General features: G+C 37.9%; 1 protein-coding gene across 2 annotated transcripts in view; it reads right to left on the bottom strand.

Moving 5' to 3' along the window:
* EEFSEC (eukaryotic elongation factor, selenocysteine-tRNA specific) overlaps window positions 1–18814 on the bottom strand; it is a 129088-nt gene that overhangs the window by 94014 nt on the left and 16260 nt on the right. Inside the window, exons 1-2 of one of the 2 annotated variants that reach the window (XM_069812184.1) lie at window positions 4004–4037; window positions 22–229 (exon numbers count right to left, since the gene is read on the bottom strand). In XM_069812184.1, the coding sequence (XP_069668285.1) occupies window positions 22–229; window positions 4004–4022 (227 nt within the window). In that variant the 5' untranslated portion in view covers window positions 4023–4037. Of the gene's footprint in view, window positions 1–21; window positions 230–4003; window positions 4038–18814 lie in introns of those variants that run through there. The other variant, XM_069812183.1, reaches the window with a different exon arrangement.

Below are 18814 nucleotides of genomic sequence, written 5' to 3'. Positions count from 1 at the left end.
TTAACATTACTGTGAACTTACTTAGTATTTTCCAAGGTCTTCTGCATTTTCTTAGTCATCTTCTCAATGGCACTTTGTCTCTTCCCCTCTGGAAGGAGATCTATTTTGTTCAGAACTACCACCATCTTCTGGCAGGCAATTTGTCCAATTACCAAGCACTCTGCTGACTGCGTCTGCATCCCTTTTGTCACATCTATTACAAGCATCATCAAATCAATAATCTGGGCACCTGGAGAAGAATTCACAGTCAGTATTGCAGCAGCATAAAAAGATTAAGGAACATTTTCTCAAATAGTTTCCATAAAAATTGCCAGAATATGTACAAATGCCCAGAAATAGGAACAAAACACAAGTCAAAGTAAGCATCAAATACACAGCTGTGTCTGAAAATAAGACCCTAGGAACTTAAGTTTTTATATGCTACCATCAGTTCATAAAAAATACGGACGCATGTGATAGGTTACATATTCCTCCATATTAACAGTTCAAGTTTAAGGATGTTATCACTGCATTTAAAAAAAAAAAAAATTAAGAAAATTACCCTTGCAGCAACACAAGCATGACATTTGCCTTGATTAAAAAAGTTGATCCAAGAAGCTAAGCAAGAATATGGTACAGCCAAAGAAACACACAACAGCATCACAGACAGCTGCACACTCGGAGCAACCCCAATAAGAGCCAACTACATGCCACATAACTATGTCTAAAATCCTCAGTCCCCACCTGCTTCCCACCACTACTTCTTTCAGATACCAGAATTTGAAAAAAGTAAAAACAAGATGACCACCACCAGAAGCAGGTTCAACCCAAGTCTAAATAAATTCCTACAATCCCTCAATGTAACAATGAGGTGATTTAAATCCTGCAATATATTGACATTCTGCCCCAATTCAGATCTACGTAACTTGAATATGTACTTCATACACAGCCACAAACAGATCCAATTCTTATATCTTCAAGAAAAAGTTCCTAATTTTTAGGCAAAGTTACCTATCATGCTTATGGATTATTTTTATTTTATTCTTCAAAGTATCATTGTCATGAAACCTTAATTCTTTGATTGAAGCAACCTGAATTTCATGGATTTAAATTAGTTTTCAAGGAAGGTTTTGATGGATGTTGGGCCTTCCACTAATTACATTCAGAATTTTCCTGTCTCATTCCAGGTAACTGAAATTACTCTGAATACCAAAAAAGCGAAGTGCAACAAACTTTAATGTTGGGAAAGTTTAAACATAAAAAACTAAAACAAATCTAAAGCTGAACTACCAGAAAGTCATATGTCAAAAAACACATTTTGAAAGATGACAGAAGTTAGAAATCATGCAAAACTGCAGCATTCTTAATTTAAGTGCTTTCAGTATTTGCTTTAAGCTTTTGATCAGAAGAACAAGAAATTGATACAACTGTTCCTTGTTCCTTCGCCCTCTCCAACCTTCCTCCCACCCTGCCTTTTTTTTTTTTTTTTTTTTTTAAGCTTTTACAATGGCTATGACAACAGCTACCCTTGTTAGTAATTCCCATGAACTCAGGATAGGAAATCATTCTGAGGTTGAAGTGCATGGGTGAATGAGTGGGTGGGAGCTACAACAAGAAAAAAAAAAAATATGGTTACAAATGACTATTTCTAACCTACCACAACTTTCATCTTGTAATAATGAATGCTAAACCCTCCAGAGCACTAGTTGGATAATTACGACACTTCCACTTCCAAAGCTCCTGCAGAATTTTCACCAATCATTTCAAATATCACTCCACAACAAAATGGAGAGACTTTATATCTTCAAAAGTATTTTTCATTTTTATTGTTTCAAGAATTGTATTCATTTAGAACTTGCTTAAATTATAACACAAGAATCATCAAGGCTATACAAAGGGCCTAGACTTTATACACCATACGGAAGTGCAGATCTAAAGGACAGAAAGCAGGGGGAATGAACAGCATGAAAATAGTTCAAGTAGGACAAAACACTTAATCAGAATGCATGCACTTTTGTGAGTACATACAGCAGGGTTTGTTTATTTAAATTTAATACAATACCCATATTTTGTATTAAACTATACCACACAGTAATTCTCACTACACAGGTGACATCCTTAAAATGAATAGGAATTAATAAATAAAACCAAACCATGAAGTCAAATTGATTATCAATACTATAAAAAGTGCATCTAGTAAAATAACAACACTGTAGCTTAAGTTTTGGCTAACCGTGTTATGATTACCAGAGCACAGCAATCCTTATGCTCCAGAATTAAGCCGAAGTAACCAGATCCAAATATGGCCTTGAAAAGGGTGGCTGATAAGAGGCATTATATATGGTGTGGTATCTCTTCCCTCCAACAGGAGGGAAAATCTGCACTGAAACTGTCATATGCAGTTTCAGTACAAGGGCCACTATCTTGAAACACTAAATCAACTGCTTTGAATACATTTGTTATAAAGCAAATACTTGTAATTGCTGTATTTATGAATTTATTAGCAACACTTTAAAAGAGCCATAAAAATCATCAGCCCAGTTGCTAAAAGGTCAAGAGTGTCTACCTTGGGACATTTCATAGCAAAGAGAAGATGAACAAAGGAAAAATAACTGTACAGTCCCTGGAAAAACGCCATAAACACCAGAAAATATATCACAACACTCCAGACAAAAATATATTACAAGTCAAGGAAACAGCAGCATACCCAAGTTTGCAAATACGTGTCTCAGTACAACTATTGTGCCTCCTCCAAAGCCTTAACGTGCTGACTGGCCACAGTTCATAAGAGATGTTGCAAGATGGAACAGAAAGCACGGCAGGGGGAGAGCTGGCACCCAGGCAGGGTGGGAAGCTGCTGCCCTTCAACAGAGTCATGGAACCAAGGGAAAGATCAGGACAGCATTGACAGAAATATTTTAACTGCGTTCTCCCTGAGGCATGAGGATGTTTTGTACTCGTCTACTCACACATATCAAGACATGAAGGCTCAAGTTTACAGGACCCTTGGGTAACAAGGCAAAAAAAATAATGCTGAGATTTAGTTCCTCAACTTTCTTCTTTAAGCTGTTTAATAAACCATCTTTGACAATTCACCTTCTTCCCAATCTCTCAATCTTCTAGACAGTTTTACATTTTGTTTTATTCTAGAACCCATTTCCTTAGTTGCCCTTCATCCATGCATAATAGTTCATTAAATACTAAAATGAAATAACCTAGGGAAGTCAAAACGAAGTGCACAGGGATTCACAAATGTAATGTTTCTAATCAGGAAAGTTGGCAGGTCACAGGTAAACTATAAGCCCCGCCCCCCTGAACGTGGAACATCTCATTCACTATACTTTTTCCTCATAGCATGTAAATAGTAATAGCAGACTTACAATATGTTTAACTTCATATTCACTATTTAAATAATCTCTATCACACTAGTAATCAATCAACTCACTACCATGTTGGATTTCAGTCAACAAAAGGAACAACACTCCTGAAGAATTTTCTACAGCAGAGCAAAATTTAACTAGGAAAGGTGAAGTGAGGATGGATTATAAGGGTATTCTCACATACATAATCTCACCTGGAAAGACCTTTTAATTGAGGCATAAAAATATTACAGCCATACCAAGCGAACACTCCAAAACCAATAACAAGAACAAAACAAGGTGACAATATCACTCAAACCTGCACTATCTGACCACAGAATGCCCGCCATGGGCTCTTGTGCAAAATGGAACACACAAAAAAAGAAGTTAAATGCTTCGCTTTTTCTCAAAAAAGGAGACAGGATATGGTCCTACACAGTTAACAAGAGCAATATGGAAGAGATGAGTGTTCCTTGAGCCCTCAAAGCAGGCAAATGGCTTGAAATTACTCTGAATGAAGCAGAGGCACAAAGAACAGGTCTGCATATAAGGAAGCACAACAATCAAGAAAAATATTTTATCTGCATTGAAGCAGGTCATACAGAATCAACGATAAACTAAGGTATTCAAACAATTTCCCCTACAGAAAAAGACAAGGGTGTAACCTTTTATTTGCTGTTTCATCTATGAAAGAGGTGTTCAAGAACATTTGGAAAGACAGAGAGCCCTCCTGACATGTGATGTCTCACTGCTTGAAAACGAAAGATCAACTATTGGAGTATCCTTCATGTGATGACATATAGCTCAGATGTAGCCTATAAAAAGCAAATGAAACAAACTAGTTGTCATCAGAAAACACAAGGGGCTGGGGAAAGATGGGAATTATATTGCAAGATAAGCAGCTAAACCACAGCAAAAACACAAAGTAAAGTAGATAGTCTGAGTGAAGAAAAACAAACAAGAAAGATAACACATGAACAAAGAGAATCTGGATGACAGTCAAATACAGGAAAAATGCAACAAGACCAGCAGCACAGCATCCTAGAGAAAAGGCTGCAAGAAGTGCCAGCTAAACCTGGAGACAGCAGCACTTATTTGTACCACAAAAGTGACAGGTAACACAGAACTCAGATATTAAGAAAAATACCTTCACAGAGAAGAGAAAGAAAAAGTCTAGCCCCTGCTTTGAACAATCGCATCCAACCCACTCTTGCCTCTGAATTTTGGGGAGTATATGATTATGAACAGTTGTCAGGGAAGTAATTTACTACTCTTTACTCATAGGACTAGTTGAATCAGAGATGTCAGACTATGACAAGTTTCAAAAGAGGAGGCAGCAACTCAGTTTCCCTAAACTGGCCATCATCTCCATTTCTCCAAGGGAAGAGCAAAACAGTACCACCTGCAACACATCATTCATAGCTAGCTCTCACTCTTGATCCTGAAAGAGCTCACCAACTGCTGTCTGAGTACACCAAAAAAGACAAGATGACCCAGAAGAACAGTATGCATTAAAAATGTATTGATGAACTTTTAATCTTTAGGAGAAAATTTATTGCATTCTCTGCATTTATGTTATTTAGTATATTATATCTTCAAACCTTTACTGAAATAGGAAGAAAAGCCTACCCAGAGTTCTAAGCAACAAGGCTGCAGACCTTCGTCCCCTGCATTAGATTCACTCCTTGTAAATGTGTTCGGTAGTGTCACATCCACCTTTGATTTCCATGCAGCTTATACAAATAAAGCACACTTGATTTTGCCCACCAAAGCTAAAGCAAACTCCGCAACGTTTACATACTACTATCTCACATCCTTATGCAAAAGCATACAATTAGTAAAACTAGATCTGCTATACCAGTATTCACAGGGAAACACCATGTGACTACCCAACCTACAAGCTGCATTTTTAAAAACTGTAAAGCACTATAATTGCCCTGTTTATTTTGGAACCAAACATTACGCCTTAACAAATGCCCCTCAACCCCAACCGCAGAAGCTGTTGCAGTCCTCCATGTAAATGCACAAAATACCTTCTGTTTGTGCAACCTGTTGCATGCTTATAAATTATATACCCAAACTCCCAGACTGAGCTGTGTGTAGATGGAGCCGTAGGGCAAAGCGCAACATTTACAGCAAGTTAGAGGGCATTATTAGGTCTATGGGAAAAAAACCAAAACATTCCAGCCTCTTGTGTTACTTTATCATTTCCAAAAGCTTAGTACTATTTCATTATATGTGCACTGTGCCCACTTTCAGAACCATTCAGTTATAAACTCCAAGCACTAAACTAGCAGCAATTTCATCCTTACTGAAAAAGAGAACCAAAAGGCATTTTCAATAAACAGGCAGAATCTCAATTGTTTTCGCTCCAACAAATGTAGATCAAGAATATTAGAGCATTTACAAGTACTACTATTTTGGCAACCGCAAGTTTAGTATTGCATTAGATTCCCCGTAATCCGTCAAGATAAAGCCGAATTGGCTCCAAACAGTAAAACCTGGGCTAGTAGAAGGAAGAAGAAAAGGGGGTCGAGTCCCTGTGTGAATGAGAGGGAGGTTTTGCATGACATGCAAGCACGGAACATAGGCACAGATTCCAACTCACGGCTTCTTTAAGCTACTGTGTCCCTGTCCTGTTTGTGGTAATCTTTCTAGCCGACTTTGCACAAACAGTACAACTCCTGCTCACAGGCACTGAAAGGAAGGAGAAAACGGAATCTGAAATGTAAAAATAAAATAATTGTGGGCCATGGGCTATAATTTGATTTCATGCTTTACAAGGAAATGAAAGAGGACTTCCTTAAACATACTTTTTTTTTTTTTTAAATATGCTTTTTACCATGTTAGGATTTCCTCTAGTGCAGAAGAGAAAATAGGATTGTAGAAAATGTACCGTTCTCAAGTATCATTGCTACTCAGGGGCAAAGCTCTGTTTTAATGTGCACTTCCCATTCTGGGGAAGAGGAAATTCTTCAATTAATAAACCGGGTGGACTGAGGCGAGTTTTTAAGGTTTAATCAATTTCATCTGCACATCGGATAAAAAGACCAACTATTCTACCATTTTTGCCTCCCCTATTCCCCTTTCAAAAAAATAATAAAATCAATGTTTTATTTTAAATTCTTTGAGGTTAGTATCTCCTGTCTCAGGAAATATTGTCTATATCATGCAGTGAGTATGAAACTTCCCTCTTCCTAGCCTCCCCCCCCTTTTTTTTTGTTAAGAATCTTTACTCAGAAACAACTAAATTATGCCCTGCTTTCATATACAGTAACACCTTGGGAGATGCTACAAGTCACACAGGATTTTGCTAGGTACCTTAGGGGAGGCATTGTGATGAATAAGGAAGATGTTTTACAGGACAGGAAGTCTCCCAAATTTAAACATAAGTAGGAGGTATGAGGGGAGAGAGAGACATGCACACAACTGGAGTGCATGAATTAGACATAAAGAAACCCTCTGTAAAGCAATGCAAATCATGGATCAAAACCCATACCACAGCTTTCGTTAGGGAACACTTTGAAAAGAACAGGAACTCGTGGAGTTCAAGTGTCCCACCACCGTTTCCCAGGCATGCCATTCCTAAAGATTTCAGCAGCTGTAGGCACAACCAGGGAGCTGTGCAGCTTCAAACTCTGGATAGCTTGGAATATCTCTGATAGTGAGGGTCAGACTGGCAACCCACAAGACTTCTGAACGCACAGTAAAGCTCAGAATTACATGCATTATATTTGATTTCTGAACAACAAAGAAATCACCGGTTGCACAAAGTCCCTTTAAATGAAAACCAGCCACTAAGGTCTTCCCTAAACTGAGAGCTACAAAGAAAAAGCAGGATGACCATAAGGGCATAATTCTACGTCCATTTCTTATGTGTCAAATTAACCTATCTTTTACAGTTATTTATTTGTAATCCTGAGTTCAACTCAACTACAAATAGCCAGTGATGGAAAGAGATAATTGCTAATAAGGAATAAAAGTGTTCTTTTGCAAAAAGACCTCACACAAGAATCCACTTGGAATATACTTTATACTTCTTCTCCCAGATGAAACAGTGTGCAATATTGTCCTGAAGAGGATAAAGGCAATGAAGGCCTCTACCCTCTCCTTTGTCAAGTCATCCAAGGATCTTACTTGTTTATGTTCTATGTGTCAGAAACAAGTCTGTGTTCTTCAAAGGGAGGAAATGCCTATAATGATTAGAGTGTGTCAATAAGCTTGATTCACCATGCTGAAATAGCATGAACAAAGCTGATAAGGCCTCCATGAAGGTCACACTAAGAAAGACTGAGGCATATCTTCCAATAATTTATTATTATATGCTCTAGCTATTGCAATATTGCACATGGGAATAAGCTTATATCAAACTGATGGTTTACTGAGGAAAAAAAACCAAACAAACCTTAAAGTGAAAACTTTCTCAAAAAAAGCATTACAACACAGGAAGAAAGAAGATCAAGAGATCCTTCGCAAGACTTTAGTATGTAAGGAGTCCTGCATTGCCTTTATCATCTTCAGAGAAGTGTTGTACACATGTCATCCAGGAAGCCCTAAATGACCTTGGGAAACTTGATCTAGCTTAAAGGTGGCCCACTTAGAGATGGCTGGCCCACCTTTAAGGGGGAAAACCAGATGACTTCCAGAGGTTGCTTCCAACCTGAACCATTTTATGAGGAGACAATGCTTTAAGAGGTAACACACTTAAAAAAACAAAACCAACCAACCAACCAAAAACACTCAAGAGTGCGGAACAAGATTTGCCCATATGCATTTTCTAGGGACACCTGGAGATCTTAGGCCTAAGTAATTCATTATTATGGCAAGCTTTGGGCAGAACAACTATGCATGTAGAGCAATGATTTTTAAGTCCCTTTTCCCCCCCTCCCCAAGTGTTTTATTCTTACTACAAAGTAAATAATACTTTGAATAAGTTTTCTCACTGCATGCTTCTGTTTATAGTCTCTGAAACATGTGTGAACTCTGTCAGACTTCTGGGTCAGGAGCTGCAATGCGAGGGGAGCAGCAGGGCGTTCTAGCCCAAAACAGGCAAGCGCAGGAGGCCTGGGCATTGAGGTGGGGTACCTGAAAACATGAGGAAAAAAGGATACACTTGACCCTGTGACACAGACAAAAATTTAGCATTGAGCTGTTGACATCTCTCAACTTATTATTTTCCAATGACTCCCTGATTTACTTATTCGGAGAACAGTAAGGACTCACACTGCTCAGTCAGCAGCGATGGTTACAGAGAAGATTTATTCTGAGGTGTTTACTCTTCTTTGACGGAGGGAGATCAAAAGCACCAGCCTGAGAAACGTCTGAACGCTTCTGCAGTTTCCACCACTATCGAAGAGAGACCGTTACAAAACAAGGCAAGTACAGGAAGCCCTCATTATGATCTGACTAAATTCACTGGTTAAACACACATTAAGATTACATGTAGTTTTGTAAAAAATACACACAATAAAACAGAATTCTTCCTCCAAAGGCTCCCAAATAGAAATCACTATCAACAAGAGATTGCTATGGATCTTTTTAATTTAGGTAACAGAGGAATTTCCTACACTTTTCCTCCCCTCTCCCCAACACAAACAGAAGCTAACTGCACCTAACCTTCCCTCAGCCTACACATAAGTGAGAGCAGCGTAACAGGCACAGCTAAGGATACATGCTTCTACAGACAAGGAAAGGCTCCATTTTACTTTAAGCATACTTTCAGAAGCATGAGAGCAGATTTTTTTTCCCTTCACTTCCATTGTAAAGATAAAACATCCAAGTCAAAAAGGCATTTCTACCCATGTAGTTTCAAGCCAGGGCAATAACACACTTTACTTTGTTATTGCATTAATCTACATAGCTATTTGTACACAGTCAGCTACTTAGAAGCAGTCATCAGCAAAGTGGGGCATGCTGAAAAGATATTCACTCCAGCACACCCTGGTGATGGAAGGCTGCAGTTCTGCAAGCTGGCAAGTTCCTGCTCCCAGCTACGGTTCCCCAACACCGTGCTTATTCAGGTCTCCCACAGCTCACGCAGGGCCCGACGAAAGGCGAAGTTGAAGCTCAGACCAGCCAGTTCAACTCAGCAATACCAGATAGCTCTCCTCTGGATCAGTGAGGCGACCCAACTGATGCAGGGCTCCAGAGAGAGCCACAGTTGGCACAAGGGAGGCAGCAGGACCAAACAGCCAGGAGCTGCGAGAGGGAAAAAAGGAAAGAGCAAAGCAAGCCTCCTGATTCTAGGGACAGGGCGCTGCTGCAGGCCAAGTTGCTCATGAAACAGCAGCCTGAGGAATTTCAGAGAAACTTAAAGCTGTATACATGGTCAATGTATTGTCAGAAAGCATTGCAAGAAACTTAATAAGTACACATGTATTTACACAAAACTAGTGCTATTACTTCAGAAAATTATGAAACAACATAGTCATTATATACTATTCAATGCAAAATTGTTTTATGTTTAGAAGCAGTCAAAAAAGGTAAAGTATTAGACTGTATACACGATGTAACATTGAAATAAAATACTACATTTAGATCTAATCACTTTCTGAAAAAAGAATCTGAAAGATAAAGTGGCTTCAAAAAAAAGGAAAACAAGACAAATGCAGCTCAGTTCTTCACATACAACTTCACTTACAAAGAAAAATCCATGCTAGTAGCATGCAGTGACAAAAGCACATGAAGGTGAGCAAGAGAAGGGAAATAAAACACCTCTAACAAAAGAGCACAATCAATTATATAATGGTAAATTGCACAATGATCCAAAGCTCAGTGCTGCTAGATACCATTTGGCTTCAGACAAATGAAAATATACATTTGATATTTACACAATTAAGATTCTAAAAGCTACATCCAGCTGGATGAAGTTTCATTGTTTGTAAAATATTTATGTTTTTATCCTGTGTAAGAGCAGTAAGATGAAACTTAAAGCAAGGGACACTGCATTCCATCATTGACTTTCTTGCTTTAACCCTACAAAACATTCACTTGGACTGTTACACTGAAAATGTAGCAAATTAGTTCAGTACCTACTAGGGTCTGGCATTTCAATTCCTGTTCTTCAAAATATTTCTGAAGAAAACCGGAAAATCACCACAAATGAGAATGCTCTCCCCTCATCGTCTGTAGGAAAGCATACAATCCTTGCCTTGTAACAAGACATGCCGTGTAATACATAGCATGTGTAAAAATGGAGGTAAAGCACCGTATGAGAGAAGACATCATCCTTCTTCCATATGTAACAAGGTCCTTTTCTTTAATACTACCTATTACTAGATCTGAATTTCTATATTGACAAGGCACAAACTGGACAGGGTCCAAAAAAGACCTCTACTTATTTTAAGGCTGAAAACATTAACTGTGGTAGGGTTTAAAAAAGTCTACATATCTTGAAAAAGCAACCATCATTCTGAGTAGACACAGATGACTGCTATGAAAAAGTTCACATTTGCTGAATTACACAACACCATGGTATTTCAGCTGCATTAATTTCTTTCTTGGCTTGAAGTCGAAAGTGCATAAATTGTGAATTAGTTAGCAAACATTAACTTTTTAAAGTGTCATTCATATATACATATATGCAAATACAGATACCAGTAAAGCTAGAAAGTTAATTACTTAGGATACTGCTCAAAACTAGAGTAGAAGTTACCTAACATTTTAGGCTGAACATCATTATACAGCTCATCATCCTTGGAGTACAATCTATGGCACATAGTAGGAAAAACGGTTATTTCATACCCTTGAAAGCAAAACAAAGCACAGCAGAAAACAATTGGGTTGTTACCATTTGGGTTGTAACCTTTTTTTTTTTGCACTACATGCCTGTATTACACCTAGCACAAAAAAGATTCAGTTCCATAATTTGGCACCCAGACTACAAAACATCTCAACAAGAAAAAGTCACGTCAAATTTCTGGGTTCCCAAATGACATACAAAAATGGCACCTGTAATTCCACTGATTCGTATCAGACTCAAACTTTGAGGTTTGCAATGAAGCGCCCTGTTCCTTCTGTCTGGAGTTCTTGAGTTCATAAAACAAGGTTTCTGAAACTTCTGAATAAGTTGCACAGTAAATCAACACTATATGTTCGTGCTTCAGGAAAAAGGTGCAAAATAAAAAAATGGATACTTGTAAAACCCCACTTTGACCTCTTCGGACAATATTGTGTGCTCAAGGTCCTACTAAGCTTTCCTATGGCCTGATGAATGATTAGTTCAAGTTTCAGACTTCTTATTCAGAGGTATTTTGCTTTGGTATCAAGGCCATGTGTGTTTTTGCACTGCTCTGTAGAATTAAACATAAGGTAACATTACACTTGAGCCTTACATAGTGACCATAAATGGTCCCCAAAGGTCCATGAAGTCTTTATGGTAAACGCGGAAAAGCAAACTGGTCAGAAGAAGTAAGATTAAAACAAACAAACAAACAAAACTTTTTATAGTCTTGACTTATATCAGCTTTACATTTGCTCTCTTCAAGATCTCCCACCAAGTTTCAAAGAAAAAAAAAGTAAATATATTTGCATATGATAACGCTAAATATGTTGCAAATAATGTGACTATAAAGTATGACCATTCTGCCCACTCCATCTCTCAGAGTTCAGACATCATCTTTGAAGCTATTTCCAAAACCAGAAAGAGAAAATAGTGGCTAAACAGTATAAAAGGAATCAAGCATCTTGAAGAATTAAGGCACTGAACCTGCATGAATGAGGACCTGAGCCCAACCCCAGTTCTGCCAGACTTCCACACATCTTGGAGTCTTCTGCTCCATTTCTAAAGACTCGGTTCGCGCCAGACAGAAACAGATGGACTATTCCCTGCTTCAGGAATGTTGCACCTGAGGTTTCTCCACTAGATAAACACTAGAGTGTGGAGACATGTAGTCATGGAAATTCCTGCTACCTCCCTGATAGTGCAGGATCCTAAAACTTCAGCCTACAGTAGGATATACCTGTATGCCTATTGTTATGAATTACAACAGTCATACAAAACCACGTTTGTACTGGAGAGACAAAAGTGGTACATTAAGGATGACTGGAATAACTCGATACAGTTTCCAGGGTTGTTTCAGGGAGAGTAGTACATAAACAGGCAAACAGTACCCACATGCACACATTTTCCTTCAAACCAGTCAGCTGCTTCAGGCAGTGAACTTCTGTATGAGCTTTTCAGAAAAATTTAACTCTGTTTTCCAAGAACAGCACAACTAACTGCAATGTTTCCTAACCGATGTGTTCATATTTCTGTATGTATTTGAATATACTATTACATACAGGCCCAGTACTGGACTCAGAGAGGGGGAAAAAACCAGACACCTTAACAGCAACTATAAAGTTTCTGTGAATTCTCTTCTATATCAGTGCTATTTCACACTCAGCTCTTCATCAAGTTCTTTTAAAATTCCTACAAGATGATATCATTAAATTAGCATATCTAGGATTCAATCACATCCATGCTTGTGTTGTAACACAAAAAGAAATAGCGCATTTCAGAAATCCTTACACAAGCAATACACAACTTGAGTACTTGATTATCTCAGGATAAAAGGAATGTGCTATGCTTAATGTCCAACTTGTTGGGGTTTTTTTCCCCTCCCAAAGGACTGGAGAATTGTTACTAACAGAGCATCTATTGCCTCCCTCTGGGTGTTTAGGAGAATTACTAAATTATGAACATCTTAGAACATCTATCAGAACTTCTTTAAGCATATTTCAGTCAGTTTAATATTAAGTGACAGCAAGACTTTTTTGCTATCTTTTGTGTTAACTTCTTAAAGTCCTGCCCAGCCAAAGGATATCTCACTGTGAATTCTTGTTCATTCTTCTGACACATCTTTGAAAGATCCGTCTCACAAAAAGTTTCATGCAGCAGTCGTAAGAAATAAGGACTGCCATCACACCAGGTGTAGCTAGACAGACTTGAACATACATTTAGACACGCAACTCTGAACTTGCACAACCTATAAACCAGTTTGCATACAGCCAGAAGACAGGTATTGGTATGAAAGTTGTACCTTAGCGATATTGCCAAAACACCTTGAAACTCATGACTCTGTTAAACTTCTCTCTGCTTAAATTCAATGCTTTAGATCAACTACCCTGAAGATCATGAAATGCACAGGGACCCCCAAGAAACACACGAATCAACACCTTGATCACAGAGATTTGCTACTAGATTCTCTTCTCTCCACCTCTCTGTCAATTCAAGGACACTAATCTTACAGTGCATCTGCAGCTTTAGATAGCTCAAGGAACACCAATAAGAAATTGATTTTAAACCTTGTACAGATCAAGAGCCTATTTCTATGAGACTAACAAAAATAAATTTTCTTGAACAATTCTGCAAGTAACTAGTCCAAAAGTAAGTCTCCAATTCATCAGATTCTAAATCATTCTTTTACAAAAAAAGAAAATCCAGTTTCCATGTAAAGCTAGAAATAAATTAATGTGATTCTACTCTTAAAGCATTTCAAGCTCTAAGCTACCTTGTCTCTGTCTTTGAAATAAAGTATCCAAAGGTCAGGGATCCCACAACAAGGAGCTTGTTCCTACTAAAGTCCCCTACTATTATGCTTTTTAAAACACTTCACACAACACACTGTCGCAACAGAAGAGTTATGGTAGGCTATGGGAAGGTTCATGTACAGCTCTCAGATATGTTCCGTCTGAGGATGCTGAACAAGATTTTTATTAAAGAAATTAAGAGTTTACATTTTTCTTTTTCTTTTTTCCCTCCCCTCAAAAAAAATTAAAGACTGCTAGGGGCAAAGAAAAAAAAGCATTCTTTAATTTTCTCTTCACCCTCCACAATACTGAAATAACATCAGTCAGGGCTATAAACATCTGTAATTGCCAGGGGAATGTACAATACATTCAGAAACTCCAGGCCCACATATCCTGTAGCTCTGCACTTCACAAACAAAAGGTTGGGGAAAGAAAGAGGGGGTGGGGTACAGGGAATAAAGGCTTAAAGATTAAAGTCACAGGCAGAGACAGACGGCTCCGTTTTTTAATAACTGAAAACACGAGTTGTGCCTGAATGTGCTCATTGTTTTATGGTGGGGGGGAGAGTCTACGCATGCTGGACTGGCTGGCGACAGAACTGCCTTTGCATCAAAAATAAGATTCACAAAAAGGGGAAAAAAACCAACACCAAACCTATGCCCCAATTTCCCCTCTTGTAATGGTTAATGATGCATTCAGGTAGAAATCAACAAATTATCCCACCTTGCCTTTATTAAATTGGGGAAAACTTCATGACTAGAAGAAGTACCTGATTGCAACAGCCTAACGGACATGACTGAAGAGATGTCTGAAGGCTTTATGCTGTGAAGGAATACAGACTATGACAATAACAGCCAACATAACAAACAGGCACATCTATGAAACAACTAGCTTATAAATCAATTTCTGATAGTTTATTTGCACAATAAAACCAGTGCTGCAAGGCTAAATTATGTGATCTAAGCAGATTTTTATATGGATTCAAGAAGTTTAGCTGTCATGAGGAAGTTCTTAAATCCATTTTAAAAAGTATCAGCTATGCTTTCAGTGAACAAAAAGGTTCACGAGTTGCATTCACTTCAGCCACTGAAAAAAGTGGTTCACTTAAAATGTTGCATTAGAACATTAAAAAATTGAAAATGTGTGGTTTAGGTCAAAAATCTAAGAGTACAAGATGCTTATGGCAACTCAATGTCCATGATTACATGTGTATATTATTTTAAAATTCCATGATACACAATTTCTATATGGGCAATTTTTAATCTAAAAGGGGAAATCCTTATCATGATTTATTTCAGTCAACATATTTTTGTGGGTTATGTCCCACCAGTGCCCAGGAACCCATCTGAAGTTGAATGCAATGAGTCCAGTTCCACTGCCAGATGCCAATGGACTATAGGTAAACAAGCAGTCTAAACAAACACAGAAAAAAAAGTATAGATCATTCTTTCAGTTTTATTCTAATCTAGCCCAAGATGTTACTATAACAGAGCTTTTGTTTTACTGTATTTTTTTTTTTACCTGCCAGCTTTGCTTTAAATACAGACAGAAAGGAGATAATTCAACAAGACAACAGGCTCTTTCATCTAAAACCATAAGACTCCCAGTCATAACTTCTTGGGGAAGCCTAAAATAAGGAGCAGGGAGGCACACAACAGGAGTCAATGAAAAGTAGTCTCCTGCCTGAAGCAAGCATGCTGTGCAGGGAGGAATCAGTGGCCACAATACACAGCTCCTTGGCCAAAAATGTCAGACCTGGAATGCTCCAACTATCATCCCCTCTTTGTTGATGCAACACTTTTGCATCACCAGCCACTGGATGTCTTGTCAAGATTAAAAATATTGTGGAAAGTTACTGTGTGTTTAGCAAAGAAAAAAAAAAAGACAGAGTCCATGTTAGAAAGGGAGGCGAAAGGAAAAGCCGAAACATGAGCTCATAAGCCTGTTATGGAGGATAAAGGCAGGCTTTGTTTTACTTTATTCATACCAAGTACGAACAAGAGACTCATCACTGTTTTGAGCTTGAACTGCAAAATTTGTTTTGTATGCAGTACTGCCAACTTTTTTTTCCTCACGTAACTAAACTACCCCTCTTTCTCAAAAATAGCTTCTGATGATGCTCTGATCAAGTATTTAAGCCTAGATGAAATCTGTGTAACAGCAGAGACTATCGTTCCACCCATGGTATAAATTTTGACACTTCAGAAGCACATACAAAGGCATTCTTATATAGCAAAGACAAACCTTGGTTATACAAATGACTCTGTTCTGAAGTTCTCATATGCACAAACAAGTTCATTAAAATTAAATATATCAATATTTTTAAAAAAATCACTTGGGTATCTAGCCACACTAAGAGTTAGGCAACAGATATTAAATTGGAGATACTTCTTTGGACAAGAAGTATTAATTTTCTTTAAACTTTCAAATGCAGAAGTCAGGCCAAAAATACAATGCAATGTTTAAAAAGTACAGTCTTTGGGAGATCAGAGATAAAAAACACTAATAAAAAAAAAGGTCTGTCCTCTGACAGAAACACTACCCATCAGTGTTGTCTCTAAAAGAGCTCAAGGGTAATAGTAAAAGGCAGCAACGGAAAGCACAGTCTGGATTCTAGTTTCTTGCTCTTAGGAAAAGGCGAAGAGGGTGGTAATTTACCATGTACAACCAAATTGTACATGAAAGTTTAAAAACAGCCAATTAAAGCTAACATTATGGAATGGAACTGACGGTCTGAGTGGAATGCATTAGACATGCATTCCACACAATGGCTCCAGAGTCCGCCTGCGAGGCAGATACTGTACAAAGGGTCAAGAAGTTCTTCTCAAAGGGAACCCCAGCTTTGACCAGGAGCCATGACAGCTTGCCCAAAAGATGAACATAGTGCCCAGCTGCAGAATGATATCAAGGCTGCAGAGCTAAGTAACACCTGGTCATCACCTGCATTGACAGAATACTATGGATAGAGTTTGAAAATTATGTCAGTCAAGGAAGGGCAAATCTCACTACGATTAAGAATCAAATGGAGGGGGAAAAACAAAGAACAAACCCACAACAACTAACAGTAATAAACATGCCTATTTCAGTTTAAATCTCCTACACAGGTCTCTCATACATTCAGCTAGAGCTTTGCTTCTTTGTCAAGCAGTTCAATCTAGAATGACTAAAAAAGCTACCAATATCTAGTGGGAAGTTAGAAAAGAAAGAAGACTACCTCAAGTTACCAGGACTATATTACGTTTAGCCTTCAGAGTCTTCTGTACTTTGGAGCATGGTAAACCCCAATTTTGATGCAAGTTTCTCAATTTCTCTGACAGTAATGCAGAAAATTGTTGCGCTGGTAGTCCTGCTGCAGCATGTAACCAAATGAAAAAATATAGACAGAAGAACAATTATATTACTCCTCGTGTCATGTACTTCAACATACAACTCCATCCATATGGAAACTGGGAAATTCATTCAACTTCATGATACACAACTCTACAAGACTTCTAACACTAACATTGTAACTTCCAAACCTTCACCATTTCCAAAAGCCAACAACAATTATAACCCTTACAAGAAAAGCAGTGTTGGGTCAAGAAAGAAAAATATATCCACATGAAAAAAGCAAAGTTGTCCTCAAGAAAGACACCCTGCAAACAATCTCAGTTTTTATGCCAAGTTTTATTTCAAGCACCTGCATTACTACACAGCTATAGCAGTACAGCACATGGAAAGAAAGAAATCTCTAAAACAAATCAGTCCCAAACAATTAAATTAAGAATGCCAGCACTGGGGAATAGGATACTTTCATTCTCTGCACTGTGCACAGATAATCAGAGCCAGAGTAAACAGCAATATTTTGGAAGACAAATTTTTCTGGAGTCTAGCCAGCAGTCAGTTAACCTGCCTTGCTGCAATGCTGAATATTAGGTGCTTTGTTAACTTACAAATTTCAGATGAAGAGATGAGAAGCTGAAGAGCTAATGCTGATGTTAAATTGTTCTTGCTAAGGTTTTAAGAGTTAATACTGCACTACCAAGGTAAGTTTTTATATGCAAAACCACTGCAAACTTACCACTTGAAACCAACCTCAAAGCAATGATCTATTAGTTTATACTCAGTTCGCTTCAATAGAGTTTTTAACATTCACAAAGACTGTAACTTCTGTTTGTTTGAAAAGATAAATCTGACTCGCCACTCAAATTCCAGAAAAGATTTATTTTGTACTCAGTTCTCCGGCCTTCAGTCCATGGCAGGCATCAAATCATGACAATAAGCATTCTGCATAGCTTGTCATTCCACTAAGTCACATCCCATTGTGCCAGAGAATCTTCTCCAAAGAAGCCATTATCAAGCATATCGTACTATTTTATACTTCCTGCCAGACCAACAGAAGGGCTTTTGACAGTGTGTTTATTTTCATTTAAATTTTTGCTGACTAGTATTACACAAGATACACACCTCATCTCAGAGTAGTCCCAAGGGGTCAACAGTCATGTAAATCTCACATCCCAGTACTTCAGGACAAAACAGCGTATCCAGCATGTTATCATTTATCTAAAACGCCAATGCTACAAGCACTCCAGATATTGCAGATTGTATGGTATTTGTGTTTCACATTAATACGTTCTCCACATAATTAACAGAAGTCCACTGTAATAGAAAAGGTGATGCTCATTGCAAAGGTGGAAACCAGTGCAGAGTTTAATTACTAAATAAAACTAGACACAATACTTGCCAAGATTAGAATTTATACTGTATTAAGAGGGGCCAGAATTTAATGATCTATAACCACACAGAGATAAGAGACAGTAGCAATGCTTGAGTAAATGTTTTAAACAGCATTAATAGGAGGGAAGGTGAAAAAGCTAAGCCATCATGACTTATAAACAGATGACTTTTTAAAAAAATTGACAGCAAAATAAGTGCTGTAAAAAGATATTCCCAAATTTCACTGATCGAATATTAGCGTAAAAAAA

This window comes from Haliaeetus albicilla, chromosome 24 (assembly GCF_947461875.1).
Source record: "Haliaeetus albicilla chromosome 24, bHalAlb1.1, whole genome shotgun sequence".
NCBI classification, from domain to species: Eukaryota; Metazoa; Chordata; class Aves; order Accipitriformes; family Accipitridae; genus Haliaeetus; species Haliaeetus albicilla.
Note: the sequence above shows the minus strand (reverse complement) of the source record. Positions and strands in the feature narration are given on the sequence as shown.